This window comes from Panthera uncia, chromosome X (genome assembly GCF_023721935.1).
Source record: "Panthera uncia isolate 11264 chromosome X, Puncia_PCG_1.0, whole genome shotgun sequence".
NCBI lineage: Eukaryota > Metazoa > Chordata > Mammalia > Carnivora > Felidae > Panthera > Panthera uncia.
The window spans coordinates 117,241,399-117,267,529 of record NC_064817.1 but is presented as its reverse complement, the minus strand read 5'-3'; the positions used below and the strand labels follow the sequence as shown (position 1 = coordinate 117,267,529).

At 43.9% G+C, this 26,131-nt stretch overlaps 1 protein-coding gene across 8 annotated transcripts in view; it reads right to left on the bottom strand.

The window, feature by feature from the left end:
- The window catches only part of AFF2 (ALF transcription elongation factor 2), a 454,063-nt gene that overhangs the window by 147,441 nt on the left and 280,491 nt on the right, over window positions 1-26,131 (bottom strand). For all 8 annotated transcript variants that reach the window (XM_049644415.1, XM_049644417.1, XM_049644419.1 and 5 more), the window contains exon 4: window positions 22,966-23,010. In XM_049644415.1, the coding sequence (XP_049500372.1) occupies window positions 22,966-23,010 (45 nt within the window). The remainder of the gene's footprint in view (window positions 1-22,965; window positions 23,011-26,131) is intronic.

Below are 26,131 nucleotides of genomic sequence, written 5' to 3'. Positions count from 1 at the left end.
TCTCCAGTGCCTGGTATGTGGTACCTGGTTAATATGAGATGCTGTTATTAGCATCTACTGTTTCTATGCATGGATTAATAATAAGAATCATAACCGAATTGATAAGAAGAATAATAACCATACCAAGATTCGCCAAGCGCTTACCGTGCACCAGATGCTTATTTCCCACACTCGGTCTTTTGGCACTACAAACTAAAGAGGCAGGGGTCACTATCATACTCCTTTGGAGACACAAAGAGGTGACGTGACTTGTCCAAGGCCACACAATTAGTAAATGGCGGGGTCTGCTTGGTGAATTCCCCGCATTTTGCTCTACTAACTTGTGCTGCGTAGTCATTATGCATTAGTCACTGGGATCTAGAAAGGATACAAAGTCAAGAACCTTCCTCAGAAGGGCTCATGCTGCTGGATGTGCTAACCACCTCGCGAGCCGTGTGCACACACGTACGTGTGTGTGCGCTCCTGAGTGCGTATATTTAGGTTAAAAAGCATAACATGAATATTCAGGTCCTTACCTCGAAGAGTTAACTGAAGAGATGATTCGTTTTTCAGATAACCATCTTAATGAATAAAAGGTGGGATCTCACATATTTCATTGTTGTTGTTGCTAGAATCAGAAAGATCCCCAAAAGACCCCCGGACGAAGAGTAAGGAGAGCTTAACTCATGTCTGAGTTTGGCCAAAAGCTACCCGAGTGAGCCCGGTCAAGTTGCTTGCCCGCTCCGGGCCACAGGAGAAAGGGAGCTAATGCGCGTGCAAGGTTCCGGGAAGCACACGGTGTCAAAGGCAAGGTTCGTGGCAACCTGGCCCGTGAGCAGAGCTAGAGCATTGCCAGCATGAGCCCAGCAGATGGGTAGCTCAGGCTCCGTCCGCGGCTCCAGATGAGAGGGGCTCTGTCCACCTTCCCCCTTCCCCTTGCTGAAATGCTAAGAACAGAAGTGTAGCTTGGGAAGTACCAGTAAGTGGGAACAGCTGAATGCTTTTAAATTACAAGGACGACCGAATAGACAAAGCCACGAAATCAGGCCGGAGTTGATTTTCACAGAGGCCTGGACTGAAACGACCTTGGACTCCAACTTCCACTGGGGGAGGGGATACTTTTCCTTCTGTTTTTCGTTCCAGGAAGTGTAATAGGATAGTAAATATATACGCTGCGCAGTCTGCCATGCCTCCGGGGCCTCGGGATGCAGGAACATCGGCACCCCCTTTTCTCCAAAACGAACGTAAACTTGAGACTCGTGAGCTCAGCCCATGTGCCCCGACCAGGTGAATGAGGTATGTTCACTGGAGAGTCAAATCTGCTTCTTTAGCCAAAGCGCCCCCCTTCCTCCTGAGCAAAACCACGTGTGTGTGTGTGTGGGGGGGGGGGGGGGGGGGGGGGGGGGGAATAAGGGGATGTTAATAATTTACCAGAAAACCTAATTTGCTTGAATGAATGATTTAGAACCTTTGTATCCATGAGCCCCAGCAGCTCTCTGAAGAGGCAGAAATGGGGGCTGAGGTGGAGTTAGGCATCAGGGTGGCCAGGCAATAAGGGTCAAGGGCCCTTGGTGTCCCTGGCAGGGCCTGTCCAGGGAACTGGGCCTCAGGAGAACAGCAGCCAAACCGTTCCTCAGTCCTCAATCCGCTGTCACTTGCTAACTGGCTGAGGGAAGCCAGGCAGGGAGAGTATCTGCACAGACACCTGTAGCAGCAGTGGGGCTGTTCGGTAGGAAATGGACCACAGGGCTGAGGTGGGCCGTGGAGTGGGCCCCCGGAGGGAGCCCAGCACTCAGCCGGGAGAGGAGTCTGCACACGCTGCCACTCCCAGTGTGGCCTCCCAGCAGGCAGCCCCTGCAGAGACGTGCACCTGCTCCTCCTGGCCGGCTCTCCTTCCCGGCAGGCCCTGGGAGGACAAGGACTGGAGGCTGGAGCCCTTTGGCCAGGGTCGTAAAAGTACCCATGCGAGGAAGGAGGGTGCAGGGGAAGAGCTACTGGTCTCTCTCTGTCTCTCTCTCTCTCTGTCTCTCTCTCTGTCTCACTCTCCCTCCCCTCTGGGCCCTCCCAGGATAGACACTGTGTTTCCCAGACTGTTTTCTCCTAAAGATGCTCCTACAAAATATCCCTCTTACTTCGGGTTCAAGGGTGTATTTAACCCTGACCAGGCCACAATCTAGCACATCGATAGCACCTGGGAAATGAGGACCTAGTTGGAAGACTGGATTGCCACAGTACATCTTGGCCCCACTGAGGCATTTACCAAACCTCACACAGAACTCCTACAGCTAAGGATGGAGATGTGCAAGGCGCATTAACATGCCCTAAGCTGAATAAACTTACACAAATTGTTGAGTAAATAAGGTCAACCTAGAAGGCAGCCTCCAGAGGCATTTCCTAAGGCTCTGCCATTTGTGGTCCTTCCTTGTTTACCAGTTTTAATGATAATAATGCCTTACTTGTTATTGGGCCTTCTGATTGACAGAGATACTCAGAAGCACTATCTCATTTAATCAACAACTTAAGAACATACAACATGTGTGCTTATCAAAACTGTAGGTGACACTAAACTGTGAATATCAAAATTCAGAAACACGTTGCAAACCTGGCCTGAAGCCAATAAGATGAATTTTAACAGAGGTAAATGAAAACTGCAATTATGTTCTGCAAACCAAGTGTAAAATTGCAGAATGAGAAAGCCCACCTGACTTAGCTGTGATTCATGGGATGAAAATGCAAGGATTTTAGTTGACCCGAAGCAAACTTGAGGGGATTCAGCAGCCAAAAGAACCAATGCCAACACAGGTGATATCAAGGTAAGTATGCTGCCTCCAGTGCAGAAGACGATCATTGATTGCACACAATAGTACGCTGTATGGGACAGGCCACATCTGAAACACACCGCCATCCTGGATGGCTCATTTCAGCAGGGGCCTGGGAATACTGCGCTCTCTTAACAGGGATGGCTGCTAGAACTATAAGAGCTTGGAAAGCATTACAGGTATAAATGCACTTTAAGAGAGAACATCTAGGGGGCGCCTGGGTGGCTCAGTCGGTTAAGCATCCGACTTCAGCTCAGGTCATGATCTTACACTCCTGAGTTCGAGCCCCGAGTTGGGCTCTGTGCTGACAGCTCAGACCCTGGAGCCTGCTTCGGATTCTGTGACTCCTTCTCTCTCTGTCCCTTTGCCTCTCACGCTCTGTCTCTCTCTCAAAAATAAACAAACATTAAAAAAAACATTTTTAAAGAGAACATTTAGTCTACAGAAGAGGGAAGGTCTGAGAAGTGCATTCAAATATGAGAGAGCCTAAGGGCTCTCATATGGGAGAGATTTGGAACCTGCTTTGTGGACCAAGAGGTTAGGACTATGTCCTGTAGGGAGAAGTTACCGGGGAACCAATGTTAGCTCAAACTATACAAGATTTTCCATTCATGTGGCCTTTTCAACCATGGAGCCTACTGCTTTAGAAGGCAATGGGGACGCATCTCTAAAGGCAAGGGGGCCTGTGCCCAGGGTACTAGAAAAGGGATTCCTAGAGAGGCAGGGGAGGGAGGTTAAGGACCAACCGCACCGCCTTCCATGAACCTTTGATCGTCTTCTTCATCTCGGTACGGCCGAGGATATTTATGGTGCAAAACTGAATCTGAAAGAGCAGGCTTTGCTGTTATTGTTGTTGTTTTGTGTGACATGCAAACACGGCTGAGCAAACTGGCTAAGGAAGTCCATCACTGTCCCAGGGACGGTGGGGAAGGAGGGCTGTGGAGGGCCTTCTGGCTCGCGGTGAGACAGCTAACAGCCCAATTCGTCTGTTTGCTCAGCTCTTGGAAGGTCCAACAACGGTGGGCTTTTCTGGGCTTGATCGCTGATGCTCCTGCCAAGCCTCTCAAGTGGTCAAAATGCTGTTCCATGAAACTGAATGGATACTCTTCTCTTTGGAATGGTCTTAAGACAGTCTCCTGAGACTGCATCTCTGATTTCTATGCAAGTGCCGGTAGGGAAGAAGCATAAATTCAACTGTCATACGAAACATCACTTCCCAACAATAGGCCAACACATCATGCAATCCACCAGGGAAAAAAAAAAGTAAGAAAAAGGCTAATTGTTTTAAAAGTTTCTAACACTAAGTTATGATTTCATTGACATGTTCTAAAAAATCCTGATAGTATTTTTGTCTTCAAATAAATAACTGACTGCTTTATTTAAAGCTCTTTAGGGCCGGCAGTTGTTTCAGGGAATCTGGAAATTTTCTCCATCGGCCTCAGGACTATACATGCACAAGGTGCACCTTAGACTGCTGCCTTCATCCTGCCCACCCCTCCCCCCCCCCCAACCAGGGTTCTATTTTAAAAGGACCTAATTCCAGGGGCACCTGAGTGGCTCAGTTGGTTAAGCGACCGACTTCAGCTCAGGTCACGATCTCGAGGTTTTGAGTTTGAGACCCTCATCGGGCTCTGTGCTGACAGCTTGGAGCCTGGAGCCTGCTTCAGATTCTGTGTCTCCCTCTCTCTCTACCCCTCCTTGTGCTCTGTCTCTCTCTGTCTCATAAATAAATATTAAAAAACATTTTAAAGGGCCTAATTCTAATTTACAGTTGGGGAGCGTGGTGATCAGTGACCCCGTGGCCACACCATGTGTTCGTTCAGACAATCGATCCATCTTCTTGCCATGGCCGATGCGAGGAGTTGCATTTCGTTCACTCAGTGTAACGGGGATGTGTACGGCCATGTGCAGTTACACTTCACCACTCTACGCACACAGTCCACAGAGAAACCTCTAGCAACAGGTGGGCAGACCACCATGGTGACACATTGGGCGCAACTCAACCTTTCTAAGCCAGGAGCTTGTTTCCTTCAGCCATAAGCTAATTTTGACACTGTTAATCTTTTTCAAAAGTGATTTTTAAAGTTCGATGTCCAGTTTCTAATTCTTGTGTTTCAAATTATTTTGCCATCAACTACATCCAAATGACCATCATTTAAAATGTAATACAGGGGCGCTTGGGCGGCTCAGTCGGTAAAGCGTCCGACTTTGGCTCAGATCATGATCTCACGGCTTGTGAGTTCGAGCCCCGCCTCGGGCTCTGTGCTGACAGCTCAGAGCCTGGAGCCTGCTTCAGATTCTGTGTCTCCCTCTCTGTCTGCCCCTCCCCTGCTCACACCCTGTCTCTGTCTCTGTCTCTGTCTCTCTCTCTCTCTCTCTCTCTCACCCCCTTCTCAAAAATAAGTAAACCTTAAAAAAATTAAACTATAATATAATATTATAGCCATTTTTTTCCCAAGCAACTTCACCGGATAGCATGACACACGCTATCATCATAACATGAAAGAATTCTGTTTTTAAATTCTTTTTAATGTTTCTTTATTTTTGACAGAGAAAGACAGAGTGTGAGCAGAGGAGGGGCAGAGAGAGAGGGAGACACAGACCTGGAAGTAGGCTCAGGCTCCGAGCTGTCAGCACAGAGCCTGACGCAGGGCTCGAACTCACAAACTGTGAGATCATGACCTGAGCTGAAGTCGGATGCCCAACTGAGCGAGCCAGCTGGGAGCGCCTAATGAAAGAATTCTTTATGGCTAAGCTCTAATATGCTCCTTTACCTCCAGGTCAGCTAAACCAATTTGACAAAATTTATACACTTTCATTGGCTGCTCCCCCAACACCATCTTTAATGATCTACATTTAATTTCATTCATCCAAAAAACATTATTATGGTTTTGCTCTCTGCAACGTACGTAAGAGCCGGGTAGCTGGAGCAGGTCCAGGTACAGGGTTGCGGCTGGCTCTAGGTAACCAGAGTATTCATAATTGGAATGGGTATAAGATAACAATTATTAGTTATCATTCAAAAGTAGAGCTAAAATAAACCTGTCAGAGTTGAATTAAAAAAAAAAAAAAGAAAAGAAACAGTTTTGCTATCGACTTGCTACCACGTTCCAGAAATCACTGAAGACATTTGCTGATCTCACATTGCGGGACAGACAGAGATTGCAGATGTAGCAACACAGATTCTGCTGTAAGTAAAAGACAAGTCCAGGCACAGGGAGGCAAGAGGATACATTTGTTGCAATCCCCAGTCTAAGCCTTTTTAAAGACTTATGCCAGGCGTCAGTATTCCTTTCTAAAGGCTGCTATAGCTTTTCAAACATGATAGCTTTCTTGTAGTTTACATTTATCACATTAAGAAAAATGGTAATGAGGAGTTCATGACAACTGCTTTTAGAAGGAACAAAGGCTCAATTGCTGAGGAAAAAAAAAGAAGTAATATCTATTTTCATGGAAAGAGCCCTCCAGTGAACAACTTGGCCGTAGCTTTGCTCTCTCATTATTTCTGAGCTCAGGAAAAATAAGGCATCAGGCCACTAATACAGTTGAAACTCCAGCCAATATGATTTGCATGGAATTGTCTTTCCTCTGAAACAGCTATTTCCATCTTAGACTCACAGAATCACAGCGCCAGGGGGGATGAAAGAGAACTGATTTGCCCCATTCACATGAAATTAACTAACAAATTGATCATAAGGTGTTGGTCTAGCTATGGTACACCAGGCCCTCCTACCCCATCAACACACTCTCCCCAATAAAAATAAAAATAAGCCAACAGAGGCATCAAACTCTGCAGTAGCCTGAATTTAACAACATCAAAACCACGCCTCAGTGAAATTGATTCAGAAATCCCCCTCAGAATATTCCAAGCCCCTAACAGGCTGCGTCTTCTTCACTGCCTGGACAGTCACTCCTCTCTCCAGATTAGTTTCTTTCTGCAATTACTTCAAATAATGGGAAGTAAATAGCTTCTTTATTCCATATGAAGAGTGGCAAAGAAGCAGCACAAGTGAGGGCCGTATCTTTTTCTAAAGGGATGTCTGGCTAATGGAGAAAGAGAACATTCTAAACTCAGTACGAACACTCGAGGGGCCAGGCAGTGTGGACATAAAACCTTGCCCCAGAGGCATGCTATAAAGCTTCAGTCCTGGGTGAAAATCAGGAAGGCTGGTCCTTCTCTGCCTTGGTGAAAACAGCTACTTACCACACAGCATAAGCTAGAAGTAGCTACTGACATGTGATACCTCTTTGGAAATCAGAACACAGAGATACTATATACTAAGTATTTGCTACACAGAAATCCAATCTGATTCTTGCATTTCATCACCTAGTCATGTTTTGGTGTTTTTTTTTTTTTTTTAAATAAAAAGGTGGCAATCACAGTTACAGTCTATTATCAAAGTGTCTTTTCATTAAGAGTTTCCTGTTGGCATCTTTGAGGCACACCATGAGAAAGGGACCCCATCCAACTCCCCCCAGCCCTGCCAAGCTTTGTTCAATGATCTTGTAAGAGTCCACTGCCCATGGATGTCTCTAAATCCTCTTTAACTCTATCCGTTTCAGCCTATACCATCTCTTGGGGTAACCAGATCAATACATTTCCTCCTTGCTATAAATTTTGGCAAGTACCATAGAGAAGATCCAAAGAGAATAATGTCAAACCCTTTGCTGGAAAGGTTCTAGTGAGCAAATGTTACATTGAGCTTGTGGTAAATAAATGCACACGAAGGACGCTCCCTCACAAACCTGCCTGTCTCAGGCCTGGGCTTCAGATCGTGGTGTGTAATCAACTCCTGTCCGAACGCCAGTTGTCAACCAGTGATTTTCTACTGGGCTCCAGTCACATGCTTCTCCCCAGCACAACAGCACCCAAGCACCGCCCTCCTCCCGCCACAGCCATCCCGCCACTGACTCCTGCTCATCTAGTCTGTCCTTCATTTGCTTTCAAAAAGAAATGTGCAAAATCATTAAAAACAATCCCAGACAGGGATTTGCAAGCTACCCACAGAGACTGTTATGCAGCTGACAGAAATCAACGTGGCAGGGTCTCTAGGCTAATTAAACACATGTAACAATTTGAAAAGCTGCAAAGTGCCTTATGAACCATGCAGTGGTCAAAAACAAAAAAGAAAAAAAATGTCCTGTATTAAAGATGTGAAAGGAGCTCATATATTTAATAATTAGGAAAACCATCGCAGGGGCAATTTAAACTCCTCAGCTGAACCAGACTAGAGTGTGTGAGGGGTTGAAACACAGACTTCAAAGTCACACTTTGAGAATACTTGGAATTGCTGAATGACAATTCAGCCAGGGGTGCCTGGGTAGCTCGGTCGGTTTAAGCGTCCAACTTCGGGTCAGGTCATGATCTTGCAGTTTGTGAGTTCAAGCCCCGCGTTGGGCTCTGTGCTGACAGCTCGGAGCCTGGAGCCTGTTTCCCTCTCTCTCTGACCCACCCACGCTTGCGCTCTGTCTCTCTCTGTCTCTCAAAAATGAATAAACGTTAAAAAAAAAATAAGAGTCACCATTAAATCCAATAGAAGTTTGCGAGGATTTAGTGGTGAGAATTCTCTGGATATTTCAATGTTTCATTTATGTCACCGTGTCTCGTCCGCTCAAGGGTCCAGGGAAATCATTCCCATTGTTCTCATTTCACAGATCAGATAAGCCGCATCTCACACAAGAGCAACCTCTGGCACAAAGTCACACAGCCAGCACATGGCGGGTGAAGGACCTCTGTCCAGGTGGTGGCTTTGCACTCTGGGCTTTGGCCACCACTGTGCTCCATCAGGATGGTCTCTCTCAACGGGAACATTGTCGAACATGCAGCAGGAACCAGACGTTGTCCCCTTTCTGCAGGCCAACCATATCTCAGTGGTTTTAGGAGCTACTTTATAAGTGTTTTGAAACCACTGCCCTCGCTCATGCTAGTTTCCCAATTCATTGTCATGTGCGCATCACACAGCCTGGATGGCATAGACAAGAAAGTAAGCCTTGTCACTAACACAGAATTCAACGAATGTCTTTTCACAGGACTTAGGCCACTTTAAGGTTAATCATCTGGATCTAGGGTCCCTGGAATTGTATTAGATCAAGGTGTAGGCAGCCACCTCCTGTACGAAGTAATGGATCTTCTGAAAAAGCTGAAGAGGGCAGGAAAGAGGGAGTGAAAGAGAGGGAAGGGTGAATACAAATCAGGTGCAGGGTTTTTATAGTATCATTTTTCTGAAAAGGGCCCTTCCAGGGTCTCATGTAACCCTCATGCACCTAATGGACTGAGGATGTGAACTTCTATTATAATTTAACTAATTTAAACTTCAGTAACCAGCCACATGTGGCTACTGTTACTGTACCGGGCAGAGCAAAATCGTCAACACTTTGATTTTACAGGTGGAAAACCCAAAGCCCATAATGGTTCAGAGACTAGTCAAGGGGCTCTGTGGTCTTTGCTAAGTGACACGGACCACCATTGACTTTGGTATCAAAAGTGCTAGGTGTGTGAGGCTGTGCTAGCAGCTCTTGGGCTAAAGAACAGGAAAGAGGCTGCAAGATTTGAGGGCGGACAAGCTCCTCGGGTTTTCTCCAGCCCTTAACAGGTTCCAAGAAGCTGCAAGGGACTGAAGAGAAAACTACCAGAGGCCCAGGTAGCCGGGATGCTTTTATCTGCCATAGCTTTAGATGGGCCTTTGACCTGTATTCTGTGATCTGGCAAATTCTAATAAACATGTTGCCAGGGGAGAGCTGGATGAGTTGGCTTGTGTTAGCATGATCATCCCAGGAATGGAAGATTTGGGGGAAGTGCGCCATTTTGACACAATCTTTGCCGTGAGGCTGAGTGTCTAATGGAAGCAACATACCGGTTTTCAGCCATAAGACAAAGTCTAGAAAACTCCCTCTGGAGGAAAAAAGGCACGTGTCATGGAGACATCTTTCTTGTGACCACGATGATAATAAACACAGTGAATGGTACCAAATCAGCCCCTTTAACATTATTTAAGAGATTCGGATCAGCTCTCTCCGATTATAGTAGCATATGGGGCCTCCACCTTTGCTTTTCATCGATGCCTTGCTTAAAGCGGTAATGCCAACCTTATGGGACTTTGAGGAGCAATATTAAAAATGGGTTAGAGCAAAGGTATTAAGTAATACTTGGCAATGGAAAAACCTAGCACAAAAAGTAATGCTAAATACATTATTTGAAGAAATAAGAAATGCAGTCATTACAATGCCTAATATTCATATAACTATTCTACTTACCAAACACTATTATCTGCTTATTAACTTCACGGAAAACATATTATTACTTTACCAAGGGTGGGCATGATACTGTGAGATCATTTTCTTTAACCGTTCCTCTACAAACTGAAGTCACACGACAAACACCTACCTCTATGCACTTTATTATCCACCCACACTCGTCACCTTCATGAACATGTGGGAGTGGAGGGGCTTCTGGGCTAGGCCAATGGGACACTGCCTCTGATCTAAGGAGTCTCACGTTATGCCACGAGAGGCACAAGTGACAAGTGCAGATGCAGAAAAGGTGGTGAGGGGACCCAGAGGAAGGAAAGAGAGATTCATTTCATTTGGACAGTTAGGGCTTCAGAGAAGAGCGATCCTAGGGGAAAGGACGTCTGTGGAGAATGGAGGAAAAGCGGCGACAGGCAAGGTAGGCACGAGCGATGACCTACCGGAAGGGCCATGACCGCCAAGATAAGGATATGGGAGTTTCTCCTCTAGGTGCTGGGGAAGCACTGCACCTCTGCTTGAATGCCTCTGGCAACAGAACCCGCACTTCCTTTCATCCTCAGACAAATCCACCAATTAGGACAGGGGAGAGAAGAAGGACCTAACATTTACCCAGTGTTCCAAGCACGGTTCTAGGGCCTTAGCACACCCCGGCCCATTCAATCCTCCCACTAATCCTGAAAATTACACAGTATCATCCCAGTTTTGTAAATGAGATCCAGAATGGCTAAGTTACCCAAGAATGCTCCGCAGGGGAGAAGAGCCAAGCTCTACTCCCTTAACCATGATGTCTCCCTAGAACGTTCTTCCTTTTACTGCTCAGATACTTATCCCTTTAGAACTGCCCCTCAGGGGTTGTGTTCCACCATTTGAGGCCTCCTCGCCTAAATCCACCCTTGAGCCTCGCTCCCACACTGGAAGTCCCTCAGGCAGCTGTGGCCTGTTTCCTCTTCTAGGTCAATCTTCTTTCGGTTAGCCTGGCTCTTCGGCCATTCTGATTCTGAATGCACTCACTATTCTGCCTACCCTTTGCTAAATGCATTTCAGTTCAGCAGCGTACCTCTTAAGATTTGTTATGGAACACACATAAATTTTAGAGATTGACAGAAGTTAGAAAAGGAAAAAAAACCCCTCACCCATAATCCTGTCACTCTAACAAAATAAACTTATTATTTCAGCGTATTTTCCTTTAGTTTCTTTTTATTCATATCTTTACATAGCTATAAAAAGTAAGTACATAAAATGTTACAGTCTAGTTATTTCGCTTAACAGTATTTTGTAAGGTTTTGATTTTTTCCCCCCATATCGCTGCATCATCCTCAAAGCCATCTTTTTTAATGACTGGTTATTTTTCTGAGTGTAGAAATCAGAATTTGCTTAACTATCCATCTACGGTTGGACACATAGCAGCATTCTTTGTTATTGCAAATGATGTTGTAATGAATGGCTTTGTTCATGTAGTTTTTCTAGGGGTTTGGATTTCCCCCGTAGCGTGCTTTCCCAAAATGGAATGACAGATTATCAACGTCCCTCTAAAAATGGGGTGGCCAAGCTAAATAAATGTATTGGAACACCGTGTTCGTGACTGAAAAGATGCCCCAAGGTAAATTCAACTATATAGATACAACGCACCCTAACTAGCACTCAAGCAGGATTCTCTGTAAATTCATGTGGAAAGAAAAGGAAAGTAGAATAGCGAAATCATTTTAGAAAAAGAACAAAGTTGGAAGATTCGCATTATCCTAATTTTAAGACTTGCTATAAAGCTACCGTAATCAAGACATTATGGTTTGGGGTAAAGGCCAGGGACATGGACCAATGGAAAAGACTAAAGAATACAGAAATAGAACCACATAAATAAGGTCAATCTACTTTTTACAAAAATGCGAAGTCAATCCAATAGAGAAAGATAGTCTTCAACAAATGGTGCTAGAGCACAATGAGCCATAAGCTTCAACCTACACCTCACAACACATACCAAAATTAATTCAAAGCAGATCAAAGACCTAAATATAAAGCATAAAACTCTAAAATTCTTAGAACAAAACACGGGAGAAAATGTTGATGATCCTGGGTTAGTCAACAAGTTCTTAGACTCAACACCAAAATCATAATCCCTAAGAGAAAAAAACTGATATATTTGACGTCAGCAAATTAAGAACTTTTGCTCTTAGAAGGACACCATCAAGGAAATGAAAAGACCACCCACAGTCTGGAAGAAAATATTTGTAAAGCACATATCTGACCAAAAACTTATATCCAATGCATATACAGAACCTTGAAAATTCAACAATAAGGTAACAATCTGATTTTTAAAATGGGCAACATATTTGAGTGGACAATTCATCAAAGAAGACAGAGAAAAATGAAAATAAGCACATGAAAAGATGCTCAACATCATCAGTCATTTGGGAAATGCAGTTTAAAACCACAATGATATACCACTACATACTTATTTTTTTCATTTTTTAATGTTTTTTTATAATTTACTTTTGAGAGAGAGAGAGAGACAGGGACAGAGAGACAGAGCACGAGTGGAGAAGGGGCAGAGAGGGAGACACAGAATCCAAAGCAGGTTCCAGGATGTGAACTGTCAGCACAGAGCCAGACGTGGGGCTTGACCTCATGGACTGCAAGATCATGACCCGAGCTGAAGTCAGACGCTTAACCGACTGAGCTATCCAGGCACCCATGCCATTACATACTTATTAAAAAGGCTTAAATAAAAAAATTGCTGGTGTGAATGCAAAATAGTACACCACTCTGGAAAACAATTCAGCCCTTTTTAAAGTTAAACATACACTTGACCCACAGCAACCCAACTCCTAGGTACTTATCCAAGACAAATAAAGACATACGATCACACAAAAATCTGTACATGATTATTAACAGCAACATTATTTATAATCATCAAAGAGCTAGAAACAACCCAAATGTTCTTTAATGGATGAATGGATAAACAAATTGTGAAGGATCCATGTAACGGAATATTACTCAGGAATAGAAAGGAATGAATGATTTCTAAACACAACAACCTGAATTTCAAAGGCATATGCTGAGTGAGAGAATCACTATGGCAAGATTACATACTATATGATTCTGTTTATATATGGTGTTCTGGGAAAGGCAACACGATGTAGGGACAGACAACAGATCAGTGGTTGCTAGGGGGTGAGGGTAGGGAGGAGAGCCACTGCAGAAGGGGAATATAAAGGAATTCTTTGGAAAACTGGAATTGTTTTGTATTCCATTAAAGGTGGTGGTTACAGGAATCTATACATTCGTTAAAATTCATAGGAATGCAACAAAAAACAAGGTAAATTTTACTGAATGTAATTTTTCAAAAAAATGTGCTGGCCAGAAATCCATACCACATGCCAAGTGTGGTCTAAGTAGAACTGAGCAGAGCAGATCTATCCCTTTCTTAGTTCTAGGAGTTCTAGATCAGGGTTTGGCAAATTAGCTCTCACAGGCTAATTCTGCTCCACTGCCTGTTTTTGTTAGAACACAGTCACAAGCATTATTTTTACACACTGTCTATGGATGTTTTCATGCTAGAACAACAGAGTTGAGCCATTGAGACAGAGACCAAAAGGCCTAAAAAGCCAAATATACTTACAATCTCACCCTTCACAGGAAAAGTTTGCCGAACCCTGCTCTAGATACTTGCACAAGACCATTTTTGAGCAGTAATACATGTTACCGCTAAGCTTTTTCTTATCTAAACATTGGTGGACTCGAGTGCATTACCATATTGATATGCCACCATGAAACTTCGTTTTTTTGGATCTGGTCCATCCGGTAGGCTTGATTTCTTGATTCTGACACATGGTATTATTAGCAATCTCGCCTAGCCTCATCACTCTCCGCTGGGTTAGGAGCTGAGGCCTGTAGTGATAACTTAAAACCTCTTTCTTCAGCCCTGTATCCTCATGGTGAAAGACAGAATGCATAATGGTTAACAGCATGGACTCTGAAGCCAGGCTGCCTGGGTTGAGATCTTGCTTCTGCCACTGGCTAACTGTTGAACTTGGAAAGTCACTCAAGCTCAAAGTTCTTCCATTTCATTATCTGTATCGGTGGGGATGCTAACAGCACTTGCTTCCTGGCATCAGCAGGGTGATTACATGACTTACTATATGTAAAATCCTTAGAAAAGGGCTAGGTACAAACAACTGCTGTGTGAGCATTTGACGTTGTTATTAGTGTCTACATTCAATCCAGGTCAACCTGAGTTCCAATCCTGTTTCATCCTCTTGGTGGCTGTACGATTATGTGCTTTGGGACAATTTATTTCACCTCTGGGGCCTCCAGACTGCCCTTGACCCATCGGTCAGTGGTCTCTGGGTAACGAGCTAAGTAAGCACTGCTGGAGAAATTTACACAATCTACAGATTGGAACCTTGACACTATCTCATAATCTTACTAATAGCATCCCTTGGGTAGCCCCCTCTCTCCCTTTCCGTGACCATTTCAAACCTTCTCCAATCTCCTCAAACCTCTCAATGTTCCCTTGACTACCTCCAACCAGCACGGGCTGGCTCATCAGGAGACCTGGGCTGGAAATAAAAAATTATCAAATTCTCCCACATTTACTTCAAGCATTTTCTGGTTTTGTTTTTAACCTTTAATGCATCCGGAAACCACATTGTTGTGTGGTGTGGGGTCAGAAGCCAAGATTAACTTGAGGAGAATAGAAATGTTTGTGATATCGTCTTCGAACCCAAGAAGAATATGCCTTTCCATTTCTTTAAATGTTCTTTGGTGTCTCTCATAGTGACTTAGTGTATTCATATAGCTTCTGGCACATTTCTTGTTAAATGAATTCACAAGATATAAATGGAGTCTGTTGGCCCATTATATCTTACAGTTGGTTGCTTACATGTAAAGACTGTTTCTATATATTTATTTTGCACACTGAAATATTGCTGAATTGTTACATTGTCTGTAATAGTGCTTTTGGTTAATTCTTTTGGGGATTTCAGGAAAACAATATATATATAACCTAAAAATAATAGTCATGCTACACATTCTCTCCTATTTTAATGCCTCTTATTTCTTTAGCTTGTTTAATTGCCTTGGCTAACCTCCAGGACAATATTAAATAATAATGGTGATAAAGAACATTTAGTCTTTTTTCTCAACTACAATGAGAATGCTTTTAGAGCTTCTATGTGAAACGTTACACTAGCTTTTGGGTTGAGATGGTTATATTTTTATCACATTAAGGATGTTTCCACCTATTTCTATTTTATCTAGTGTAAGTGTTTTGTCAAGTATTGTTTAGCATTGCATTCATGGATTTCTTAATATTGAACCAGCTTTACTTTCCTGGAAAAAAAGCTACCTGGTCATGGTGCACATCCTTTAAAGTTCCGTCTGATTCCATTCATATTTCATTGAGGAAATCTGCATCAATATTCACAAGTGATGTTATTCTGTAATTTTCTTTTCTGTATGCTGTTTTTGCCAGATTTTGGCATCAATATTATGTGCTAGCTTGGCTTTTCTAAAAAAAAAATACTTTGCAGGGGCACCTGGGTGGCTCAGTCGGTTAAGCGTCCGACTTCAGCTCAGGTCATGATCTCACACTCCTTGAGTTCGAGCCCCGCATCGGGCTCTGTGCCGACAGCTCGGAGCCCGGAGCCTGCTTCGGATTCTGTGTCTCCCTCTCTCTCTTCCCCTCCCCTGCTCATGCTCTGTCTCTCTGTCTCAAAAATAAATAAAAACATTAAAAAAATTTGAAAAAATACTTGGCAATATTTTCTTTCTATGTTCTGAAACCATTGAGTTATATTGTTCCTTCGTGGTTTGGATTAATTTTCCTGTGAAACCTTGTCTGGGACTGATGATTTTATTAATGAGTGAGACTCATCTTCATTTCATTGATGGTGATAATACTATTTAGATTCTCTCTCTTCTGGAGGCAGTTTCAGTCAATTATATTTCAGTAGAAAAATTGTCCATCTCATCTAGATGCTTATATTTACTTTCACAGAGGTTAGTAAATTTCCACTAACAATTATTTTAATTTTCTCTGTATCTGAAAAGTTATCACTCTTTATTTTTCCTTCCTTTACATATTTGTGGGTTTTTTTTCCTTTTTCTTGGTGAAGTTAACTAACTAATCATCTATCGCTGTTACTCCTTTATTTCAGAAAAAAACCCCAGAACTTAAATGTGCTAATTGTAATAATTTTCTGTCTATAATTCATTCCTTTGCAGCTCTTGATTTATCTACTTTTAAAACAGCATCTTTAAGCTCTTGTGTCACTGCTTGGACTCTTTTTTTTTTTTTTTTTTTTTAGATAAAATTGCTTCATTTTTTAACAATTCATGCCACTGTGTTGGTCATAGTTTTAATTTGTTCCCTAGCAACATTATTTTGTTCATTTTTCTCTTCTTCTTTTTTTTTTTTTTGGTATTTTTCCATATGGTGGTTCCTTTTTTTTATTATTACTAATTTTTTTTGGTGAGAAGAGTTCTTGGACCAGTTGTTTGCAGGATGTTTTGGAGGCAATGAGGCCTATGGCTCAATCCCAGACTAGCAGGGATTCTCCTCTCAGTCCCAGTGTGTGTGATCAGGTGCTTTGGCCTTTACTTCTGTCTTATCGAGAGACATCAGGCCTACAGCCCGCTCACAAAGCAGCATCTCACTCCTCTGACTTGCTTCAGCAACAAAGTGCTTCCCACCAACGTGCATTGGTTATGTAACTTCTCATTCAAGCCTGCCTTTCCCACTTTTCAAGATAGGTATGTTCCAGACTTGGTCCACGGGAGCTTCCGTTACAAACCTTCACACCCATCCCCATCATTCCCACATTGGTTTTGCTTTTGATGGTGTGCTATTTATCCTAAAAGGCGGTGCTTCATCAGCTATGCTCCAGGTTCATGACCATGGGAACCATCCTTTGGATTCTTCCCTGTTTTACCTTCACAAAATAAGTTGTGACTTAGGCTTATGTAGGTCTTGTTATTGAGTGTACATTTCTTTTTCTCATTGTCCACAGTGCCGTTGGTGCTTAACAGGAGGAGGTGCAAGCCTTGCTCTACTCTTTCGCTCCCAAACTGGAAGGTGTCCCCCAAATTGATTCGAAGAGGCTCCAAAACTACATTCTCAACGTATTTTCCAGAGACACTGGTTGTACCTCTACACAGATGCAAATGCAATGGCTAACCTCCCGGCCTGCCTTTTTTTTTTTTTTTTTTTTTTTTTTTTGCCAGCCTGATCTGACTAGCGCAGCCGGGACAATAAGGCTGGTTCTCAAACAACAGTTGGAAGCTATTACTTCTTTCAGATAAGCCTAGACTGCTTTTTGGCAAAGCAATACACTGTTTCATTACCTTCTGTGTACGCCCAAGATACAGAAAGCAGGTGTAAATTCTACACGTGGCTTAAATTCTCACCTGCTTTCATTCAATTCACTAGAAAATAATAAATCACCATATTCACAAAAAGAAACAGGTTGTCAGAAAACAGACTGATTTTTATAGCACACCTAACATATACAGGGACTCCTATATTGATTCGGTTATTTGAAAGGGGCTCCTCACTCCCCGGACAGCTAAATGCTGAGTTGCTAAGTTACTGGCATTTGACATCATCTCCTCCCTGACATGTCCCACGTTTGACAGGTTCCCATGATTCCCTGGGCCAGTCACCTCGTTACTCACGTTACACTCATTTTCCCAATGACGTCTGTATAATCATTTAAAATTCACATCATACACTAGCTGCAACCCCCCAGATTCCACATGAAAATATTTAAACTGCTTGACAGGCTCTAAGTGCAGCATGTGGAAGCCCACTGGATGGCTTACCTACACTGTTCACGTAATAGTTGTTATAATTAAATTTAGCATCTTTCTTCTGGGTTGGTTTGTGTTTGAGAATTTGCTCCCACACAGAGCTCACCTCACATATGCATGCTACGCATTAAGTCCATTAGTGCTTTGAATTAGCTTCAGAAAAGGTAATACTCCACATAATTTACCCAGTCAAGGGCATTTTCACCTGCTGACAAATTTACATATTTCCCAATGTCATTAGGTAAGAGCTAGTCATCAGAATAGCAGAGGGTGTGATCATTAGTTAGTTCATTTATTTGACTCCGTTGAGGTTAACATTAATTATAGTCTAAATCACATTTAGCAATTGTTGTCTTTCTTGGGTGGAACACTACATTACTATTGCAAGAAACTATAATTTTAAAAGTCCACACCAGAATAGGATGGATGCCTTTTGAAACATTCTGGAAGGATTAGTATTTAAGGCAGCTATACAGAAAGTAGTTTGCATGATGCCAATTTGAACATTATTTATACATTAATTTGACAGGATATAAAATCAATTGCCTAATTATTGGTTAAATTTATCAAAGAAATTCTACTGAAAGGTGCTTGATTATGGTGCATAGTTATGATAATACAATCAAATTTCCTTTCAGACATAATTGACCAATTTTGCTCCCTGGTCCATTTCTTTCTCATTCTTAAGATGGGCTTCTTCATTTGTTTCCCCTTTCAAAGCAAAAACTAGCAAGTGCTGTACACGGTCATCCTGTAATTATTTGGTCAGATCTTTCCATGCTGAAACTGTACACTTAAACACAGGCCTAATACGTGGAATTGCCATAATTTAGAATGCTGTAAACACAGATCATGCCGTAATCCAAAGAGGTACCCGTGTCGGTGTTTACCAACCTGATCCATATGGCAGGGAGAAATCTGTAAGATGATACAGTTTATCAAATCAAGTTCCCTAAATCTTAGCTAGCAAATTCAGCATTCGTCATAAACAGTGAATTACCCTTACAGATGTTAGACTATGAAATTATCCACTACTGAAGGTACTTTGCTAGGAAACACAATCTGTTCAGCGTCAAATCTAAGAGAAGCGCACTATCTGCGTTTTTGACTCGAGAAAGGACTTAATTGATAGTTTGTTGATATTTTTAAGTAAATTCTCGCAAGGAACAAATAAATCACGCTACTGCAAAACAAATAATCATTGAACATCCATCCTTGGCTAGCATTTAGTGCATGCTGCTCTCCTCGGCTTAACTCTTCCAGAAATGATTACTCTAGGACCCATCAAACCCCGCAGAGCCCAGAAAAGAAGCCGCTACCGCTGCCCGTATTATTACATATGAGCAGCTTAGGAGTCCCTCATATGATAGATGAATTGTAACTGCAAAACACCACCATCAGGGCCAGAGTTATTGTTCTTTTTCATTTCTGTTTGGACTCGAGGGTAGCTTGATTCTAAAGAGAAAATGGCATGCTGACGGAAGCAGGGACGCGGTCTGGGCTGTGCGGCACAGGTTGTTGCCTTTACGTTTCTGATTTATAAAATTTATAATACACAATGATATACTTGTCAAGGAGCAAAGACAAGTGAATTTATACGGCTTGTTTTGCGGGAGGAGGGTGGTTGGAGGAAAGGTGCTGTCGGCTGGTGAATTCTGGTCTGTTTGAAAAACTACATAAAATTATTTTGGCATAATTGAATTTGCACAACTTACGGAACGAGCAGAAGCTGAAATGAATCGGTGGCCGATGCCATCACCACGTTAATCACAAAGGAGCCGGGGGCTCGTGAAATCAGAATGGATTCAGGTACGTCAATAGGAACAGAATGAACGGATAGGTTCTACTCATTCCTGTTCTGCAAAATGTGACTAATAATGTAATCTTTCAGGACTGTTGTGAAAACTACATGACTTAATGTGCTCAAGTACTCTGCCTAGAAGTGGCACATTGATATGATTTTGTATTAGTGGCAGGGGTTTTTATTGTTATTATTTTATTATTTGAAGTGCGATTTGAACATCTCAACAATGGTAGAAAGAGAGAATGAATTCCTGAGACCTGCTCCAGCTACACTGGTTTGTTGATATTCTTTTTTTTTTTTTTTTTTTTTTTTTTTTTTTTTGTTGATATTTTTAAAGTTGCTAGAACTAACTCAGCCAGCATCTGGGGCAGTTTTTTTTGTTTTTTTGTTTTTTTAATCCAGAGATTCTCCCCGTAGGTCTGTGATGGGGCAGTTGACAGTTTGGTGAAGTGCAAAACAAAGACCAGGTTCTATTTCTGCATTCTGCCGTACACTGGCTTCACCCTTGCTACAGATCATTTGTAACCTCTACGGGCCTCAATTTCCCGAAATAATAAGGGACTGCACCACGTTTCCTATAATCAAAATAAGATAATGGGGTTCAAGTGCTTTCAAAGGCAGTCATGTGCTATGGAAACCTAAAGTCATCCCATCCGGTCGAGTCAGCCCTGGAAGACCCGAGGAGGTGGCCTACAGGACAGCATAGAGCCAGGCGCACAAAGAAAGAGAAGTGGAAGACATCGGTATAAAGGAGAGCCGAGGCCATTATCAGAGAAATGGTTAGAGGAACTTTCAAAGGAAGCCAACTGGTTTGAATTTGAAACGGCGTTTTGGAAAAGGAGGCTCTAACAAAATGCATTAGGGAAAGGTATTTCCACTGCCTGGGGATGGAGGGCCTGAGAGAGGCCAGCTGTGTTCTAGGTGGTTAATAAAAGAAGTCTGTCGGGCTACAGAGGGCAAAAAGGGGGCATCAGTGAGGTGGGGCAGTTGGGAGAGCAAACCGTGTGCACACTTTAAAGATTCTCTCACTGCAGGTGGGTGGTGGGGTGGGAGGGTGAGTAATTCCCCCCCCCCCCCCCCCCCCCGGTTACTACATGAAGAGATCGAAAAGCCACACAGCTAGAGAGTGATGGAACAGCTCTTCCTACTCCTGTGTCCCCTTCATCCACACGGCTGGACCTCAGTGAGGGAGAACATGACCTTGCGCTTGGCTCAGCTTGTCTGAAAAGCGCTCAGGGTGTCGGGGAGAGGAGGAGAGAAAGAGAAAGAGAAAGAGAAAGAGAAAGAGAAAGAGAAAGAGAAAGAGGAAGAGGAAGAGGAAGAGAAAGAGAAAGAGAAAGAAAGAGAGAGAAAGAGAAAGAGAAAGAGAAAGGGAAAGAAAGAGAAGAGAAAAAGGTGCCCCCCAAGAAGGAGGCGGATGGACAGCAAGGGGACACAGAGTGTCTCAAACAGGAACACGAACCTACGACAACAAAAATGGCCAGCCAGCACTCTGTTGTGCCACATAGCGTGGTCTGTACAAATTGAAGAATTAGTCATGAAATTTGGGACACGAACTTCAAAACGCTTATTTTTATTCTAAGCATGGGTGATGAAACATGCCATTCGTCAATAAAGGAAAGCCCTCTCATTAATGGTGCCGTTGGAAAAAAAAAACAGAATTCTATACAATCTATAGCCCTTCAGAAAAAAAAAAAAAAGACGTTTCCCTAGATTCTCTCTCAAGAACAGAAGGACTTTTGTTACTTTCTCAAAGGGTGCTATCTTTTATGAGCTTATTAAGGCAACCTGCTTCTTTTCTTTCCATGTTTAAGCGACATTCCGTTGTTTTCTCTAAGCGGCTCCTCCAGCCTCTGCCAGGTGTTCGTTCACCCCACTGCCCTCGCTCAGGCACCGTGTGGGCCACGCAGGCACCGGGGCCGGGCTGCTCTTAAGGAGAGATTCCACCTGCGGCAAACTAGGCAGCGATGTTGAAATGAGTCCGACATTCCTTCGGGAGTTCAGAAAAGACCCCTGACTTCAGCTGGCAGAGCACGACTGCCGTAGAGACTCAAGGAAGAGAGGTTGCTTGCTGTGTTACCTTTCTTCTAAGGAGGGCAAAGATTTGCCGTATCTGACCCGTGTCCGCCCAATGAAAGGAGCAAGCGTAGATTTCTCAAGAGCAATCTCATCTCTGATGGGAGTAATAGGACTTGCATCTTTAATAAGCCAGTGACAATGCTCTTGGGCTGAAAAGAGTACGCAAATATCCACAACAGGTGAAATCAGGTGGTCGGTGAACGTGATGATCAACAGCTTTCTCCTCTTTATTATTCCTTCGGCTGTACCGTCACAGCGTTGGCTTGGACCACCGGGCTGACGAGAAGGCACTTACCACGGGGAGTCTCAGGGAGAGTTGGGGGCGACATCCTCACTTTGGAAAATGAGGAAAGGACGTGCAGAATTTTCAACGGCACACGGATTGTTGTCTTTCCTCAGCGGAAAGCCTGCGTGGTTTTCTCATGGCCACATGGATCATCATTTATCATAATAACGAGCACTTATATACCACTTGGCAGCTTATAAAGGAATCAGGGCAGGTATTATTATCCTCTTTCACAGACGAGGAATGGAGACTGAGAAAGATGAAGTTCTCTGTCCAAATCACAGAGTGACAAACAGTAGAGCCGGCCCTGGAACTCACGGTCACGACTGCAGTTCTTAGGATGCTAACAGCCAGAGACAGGAGATGCGGTTTGCGGGCTGGGCTCTGGGGTTTCCTCTGGTTTAATCATCTACTTTGAGAGGGGTCACTGCCACCTTTTGCAACTTTGTGCTGCCTCCATGCCATCCTTATGCCCACATCCCCCCATTAGTAACATTTCCTACAACCTGCCTTCACTCCCCACTCTGGCATCTTGCCCCCTCATCGTAGGTCACAAGCCCCATAACCATGTTCCACCCACAAAGGAGCCGGAAGCGGCAGTGAAGTTGAGACTGGAGGTCCCAGAGAGCAGAACGCCCAGAGTGAGAGAAGGCTGCCTGAACAGGGGGAGTTTCCTGAAGAAGGTGGGGAGTCTCAAAAGAAAGAGCCAGAAAGGCACGAGAATGAAACAGAAGCTTGGTGAGACAACAAGACTAGCTTGGCTGGAGCTGGGGGACAGGTGACAGGGGAGAACTGAGCCAGGAGATGGGAGCAGAGGGGTCTTCAAAGTGGAAAATGAGACTTCTCCATCAGGATATCCCCCCCCCCCGAAACAGTGAAGTAATTAGTTAAGCAGATACATTGCTTCATTATTAAAAGGCACAGAAATAAAGGTTTAAACTCACCCGTAAGATTTCTTCAACACAGCTTGGATCGCTGGGAAGGCTTACCTAAAATAAAATAAAAAACAAACAAACAAACCTTAAGCACGATCTAGCTCTTCTCAGAGAAGCTCGTTGTACAATATTTTACAGCGCAGGAAAAACAGTAAAGAAAGCAAATACAGCTATCGATGTGGGTTTTTCCCCTAGTTAGTACAAAGCAGACAGTATCTGCTAGGGGCCAATTTTGTTTTACTTTCACGAAGCAGTCAGACCACAGTGGAAGGTGCAGAAAGACTGTAGAAAGGGTGACTCGTTCTGTCACTGATTTTCTGTGGGACGCTGGCCTCTCCTCCCCCGGTGCATCCAGGCTTTACTTTGCTCATCTATCCAAAGAAGGGGCTCGGCTTCCCCATCTTTAAGGCCTATCTGACCCACTGACAGAGTTTAATATATTATTCATAATTACACATTTTTAAAGATGAGGCTTATAGGAAACACCTGTATGATTAAGTTCTCTTTTAATTTCGGGGTCCAACCGGACGCCTACAATTCTTCTCCAAAACACTAAGGTTCAAACTCCCGTGTAGACCGCACGCTTGCCTTGGCACTCGGAGAGAAAGAATCTCACAAACATACAAAGCGAATCCAGTGAGCCGTCTTTCCAAGCGTGACATCTTCCCGATCTCCATAATCAGTGAAAGCAAGAAGCCCGACACCAAAGTGAGACACCAGCTGTAAAGCAGTGCCTGACGGGGGACTTGGGCACGGGACAACCCCCCGGGGAAAGGCCTGCCAGGCATGACGTCACTCGTGTGAATTACAGCACCACCCACCCCCCAACATCCCTCTCTCTTTCACACCTTCACCATTTGTCACCTTCCACTTCCCTCCAGTTCTGGTGAGGAGAACATCTGGTCGCTTTAATTCACTGCCTTGAAGGTGAAAGGTCAGCCCTGGAAAGGCGGCACTTCCACAGAGGCTATATGTCCCGACCTCTTGCAAGGGCAGTTAAGTGACAGCCCCATAGTTAGTCCGAAAGACTGAAGTATGAGCACACCCGTATTTGGGGAAAATGGAAAATATATGGCTCCAGTGTCCCTCGACCTTATAAAAATACATGCTATGACCATCAGTAAAGGAGCATGAAATCCCTACCGGGGGAGGCAGGCTGAGAAAGAGTCACCAATAATGAGGGGGCCGTCCGTCATCTGGGATGTTACACCTGTAACGCTGGAGGAATTATCGCCAGTGTCTCCGTTCGCCCTGACCAAAGTCCCAGTTTGGAGCGCAAATTATTCAGTTACCCTTCTCAGAACAATGCTATTCTAGTACCGGGTAGAGAGAACAGTAGAAGGAAAGACTGAAAAAGTGGGCCAGGCACACTTTCTAAAGGACCTTCGATATGGGTTTCCAACAGGGAACCACGGGTAGGTTGGCCCAGGACGGTTCATTCATTCATTCACGCAACACAAAGTTTTGAGGGCCAGGGACTGTGCCTCTAGGCTTATGAAAAGTAAGAGGAGAGACAGTTGCCTCCCTCATGGAGTTCGTAGACTCAGGAGGAAGGGGGATATGAGGAATCACAGAGTTAACGTACCACCGTGACTGCAGTAAGTGCCACAGACACCATCCCACAGACACTAGGTGTGCAAAATGAAAGTGTCCGTGTCCAAATAAGTGTGGGAAATGCTGCAATCCACCCCCCCACGAGCAAATCCACCATGCAAATTAAAGGCTCTGAGACACCTGTCTAACTGGTTTAATGCAACACTTTCCCAACTTTCTTGATCATTGAATTCTTGGGTTTTTAATTTTCGTGATTGTTGTTTCCCGATCAACGATTACCACCATCCCATAGAATGAGTGCTTGTAGAACACAGACTGGGTGATGCTGGTCTAACATACTACAGGATTCCAGAGCTCAAGTGATTAATCTTAACAGCAAATACGACCTCATTCCATTGCTCAGTGCTCCAGCAACTGTATCTTCCAAGGCAATCCTTGAACTTCTAACAAATAACCTCTGACAAAGGTCAACATGATTATAGCACAATTAGAGCTTCATTATCACTGTTGCCTCATATTAGTGTGTGCCATCTGGGCTCAACATGTATGTCCCGCTCTCATAAAGAGGGCTTGGCTCTCTTCCCCCCACCCCCCAACCCCCCGCCAAAAAATCCCCATAAGATTAATTTCTAAACTACAGAGAAACAAATATCAGCAACATGCAGGCAGCACAGACACTTGCCTGTGGGTCTATAAAGAGCTGGGTGGGAGTTTTGGCCTCTACCACTTGGGTAGGGCCCCTCTGAGTTCCAGTTTTCCCAACTGTACAATAAAGTAGAATAAAATAAAATCACCAGAATAATAACACTGCTCCTTTCGAATCTCACAGGGTTTCTGTTGTTCTTCTTACTGCTTCATTACAAAGTCTAGTCTTCTCGTCTCTTCGAGGCAACACCTGACTCACTCTTGCCAACTGCACATATCATTCCCACACCTGGTACTATAAACATCCGTTTCCTTATGGGGGAAGTGGTGTCAACATAGAAAGAGTTGTCGACTCTGGGGCTTTGCAGCAAATCTAATAATGACTTCTTGGGGTGCCTGGCACTCAGGATTGGGAAGGACTCTACAGACAAGGGCAGTGAAAGAAGTATGCATCCACAGCGAGTGCGCCGATTGCTTTTCTGTTTCAGAAAGTAGTGGAATCCAGCACTGGCATGGAGTCCCTAGTCCCGCAGACTCGTCTAGCCCTGTCCCACAGCTGTTGTCACCGCCGGGCAACTACATCTGAGAGGCAAATGCTTTTCCCCCTGCCCGTGCTTTTGAATTCACCAGCGAGCATTTCCTCTGTGCCTAGAATAGTGCTAGGCATGGGGGGGTTGGTGATACAAAGAGCTATGAGACTTGGCCTCTTTCTCTCGGAGTTAAACGTCTAGATGGGACGGCAAAACAAACAATTAGAAACCCACTGGGACATACATTGTAAGGTAGTCGTGACACGGGTAATGGGATCGCATTCACCGCCGACCGCCTATTCATCAGCTCTCGCATTTCTTTCTTTAGACAACAAATCCTGACTGAGCTCACACTGTGCTCAGGATGGTGCCAAGGGGGAGGGTTTGAAGACGCCGAAGACAACATAATTTCTGGCTTCCAGACTCCACGCAAATTGGGGAGACAA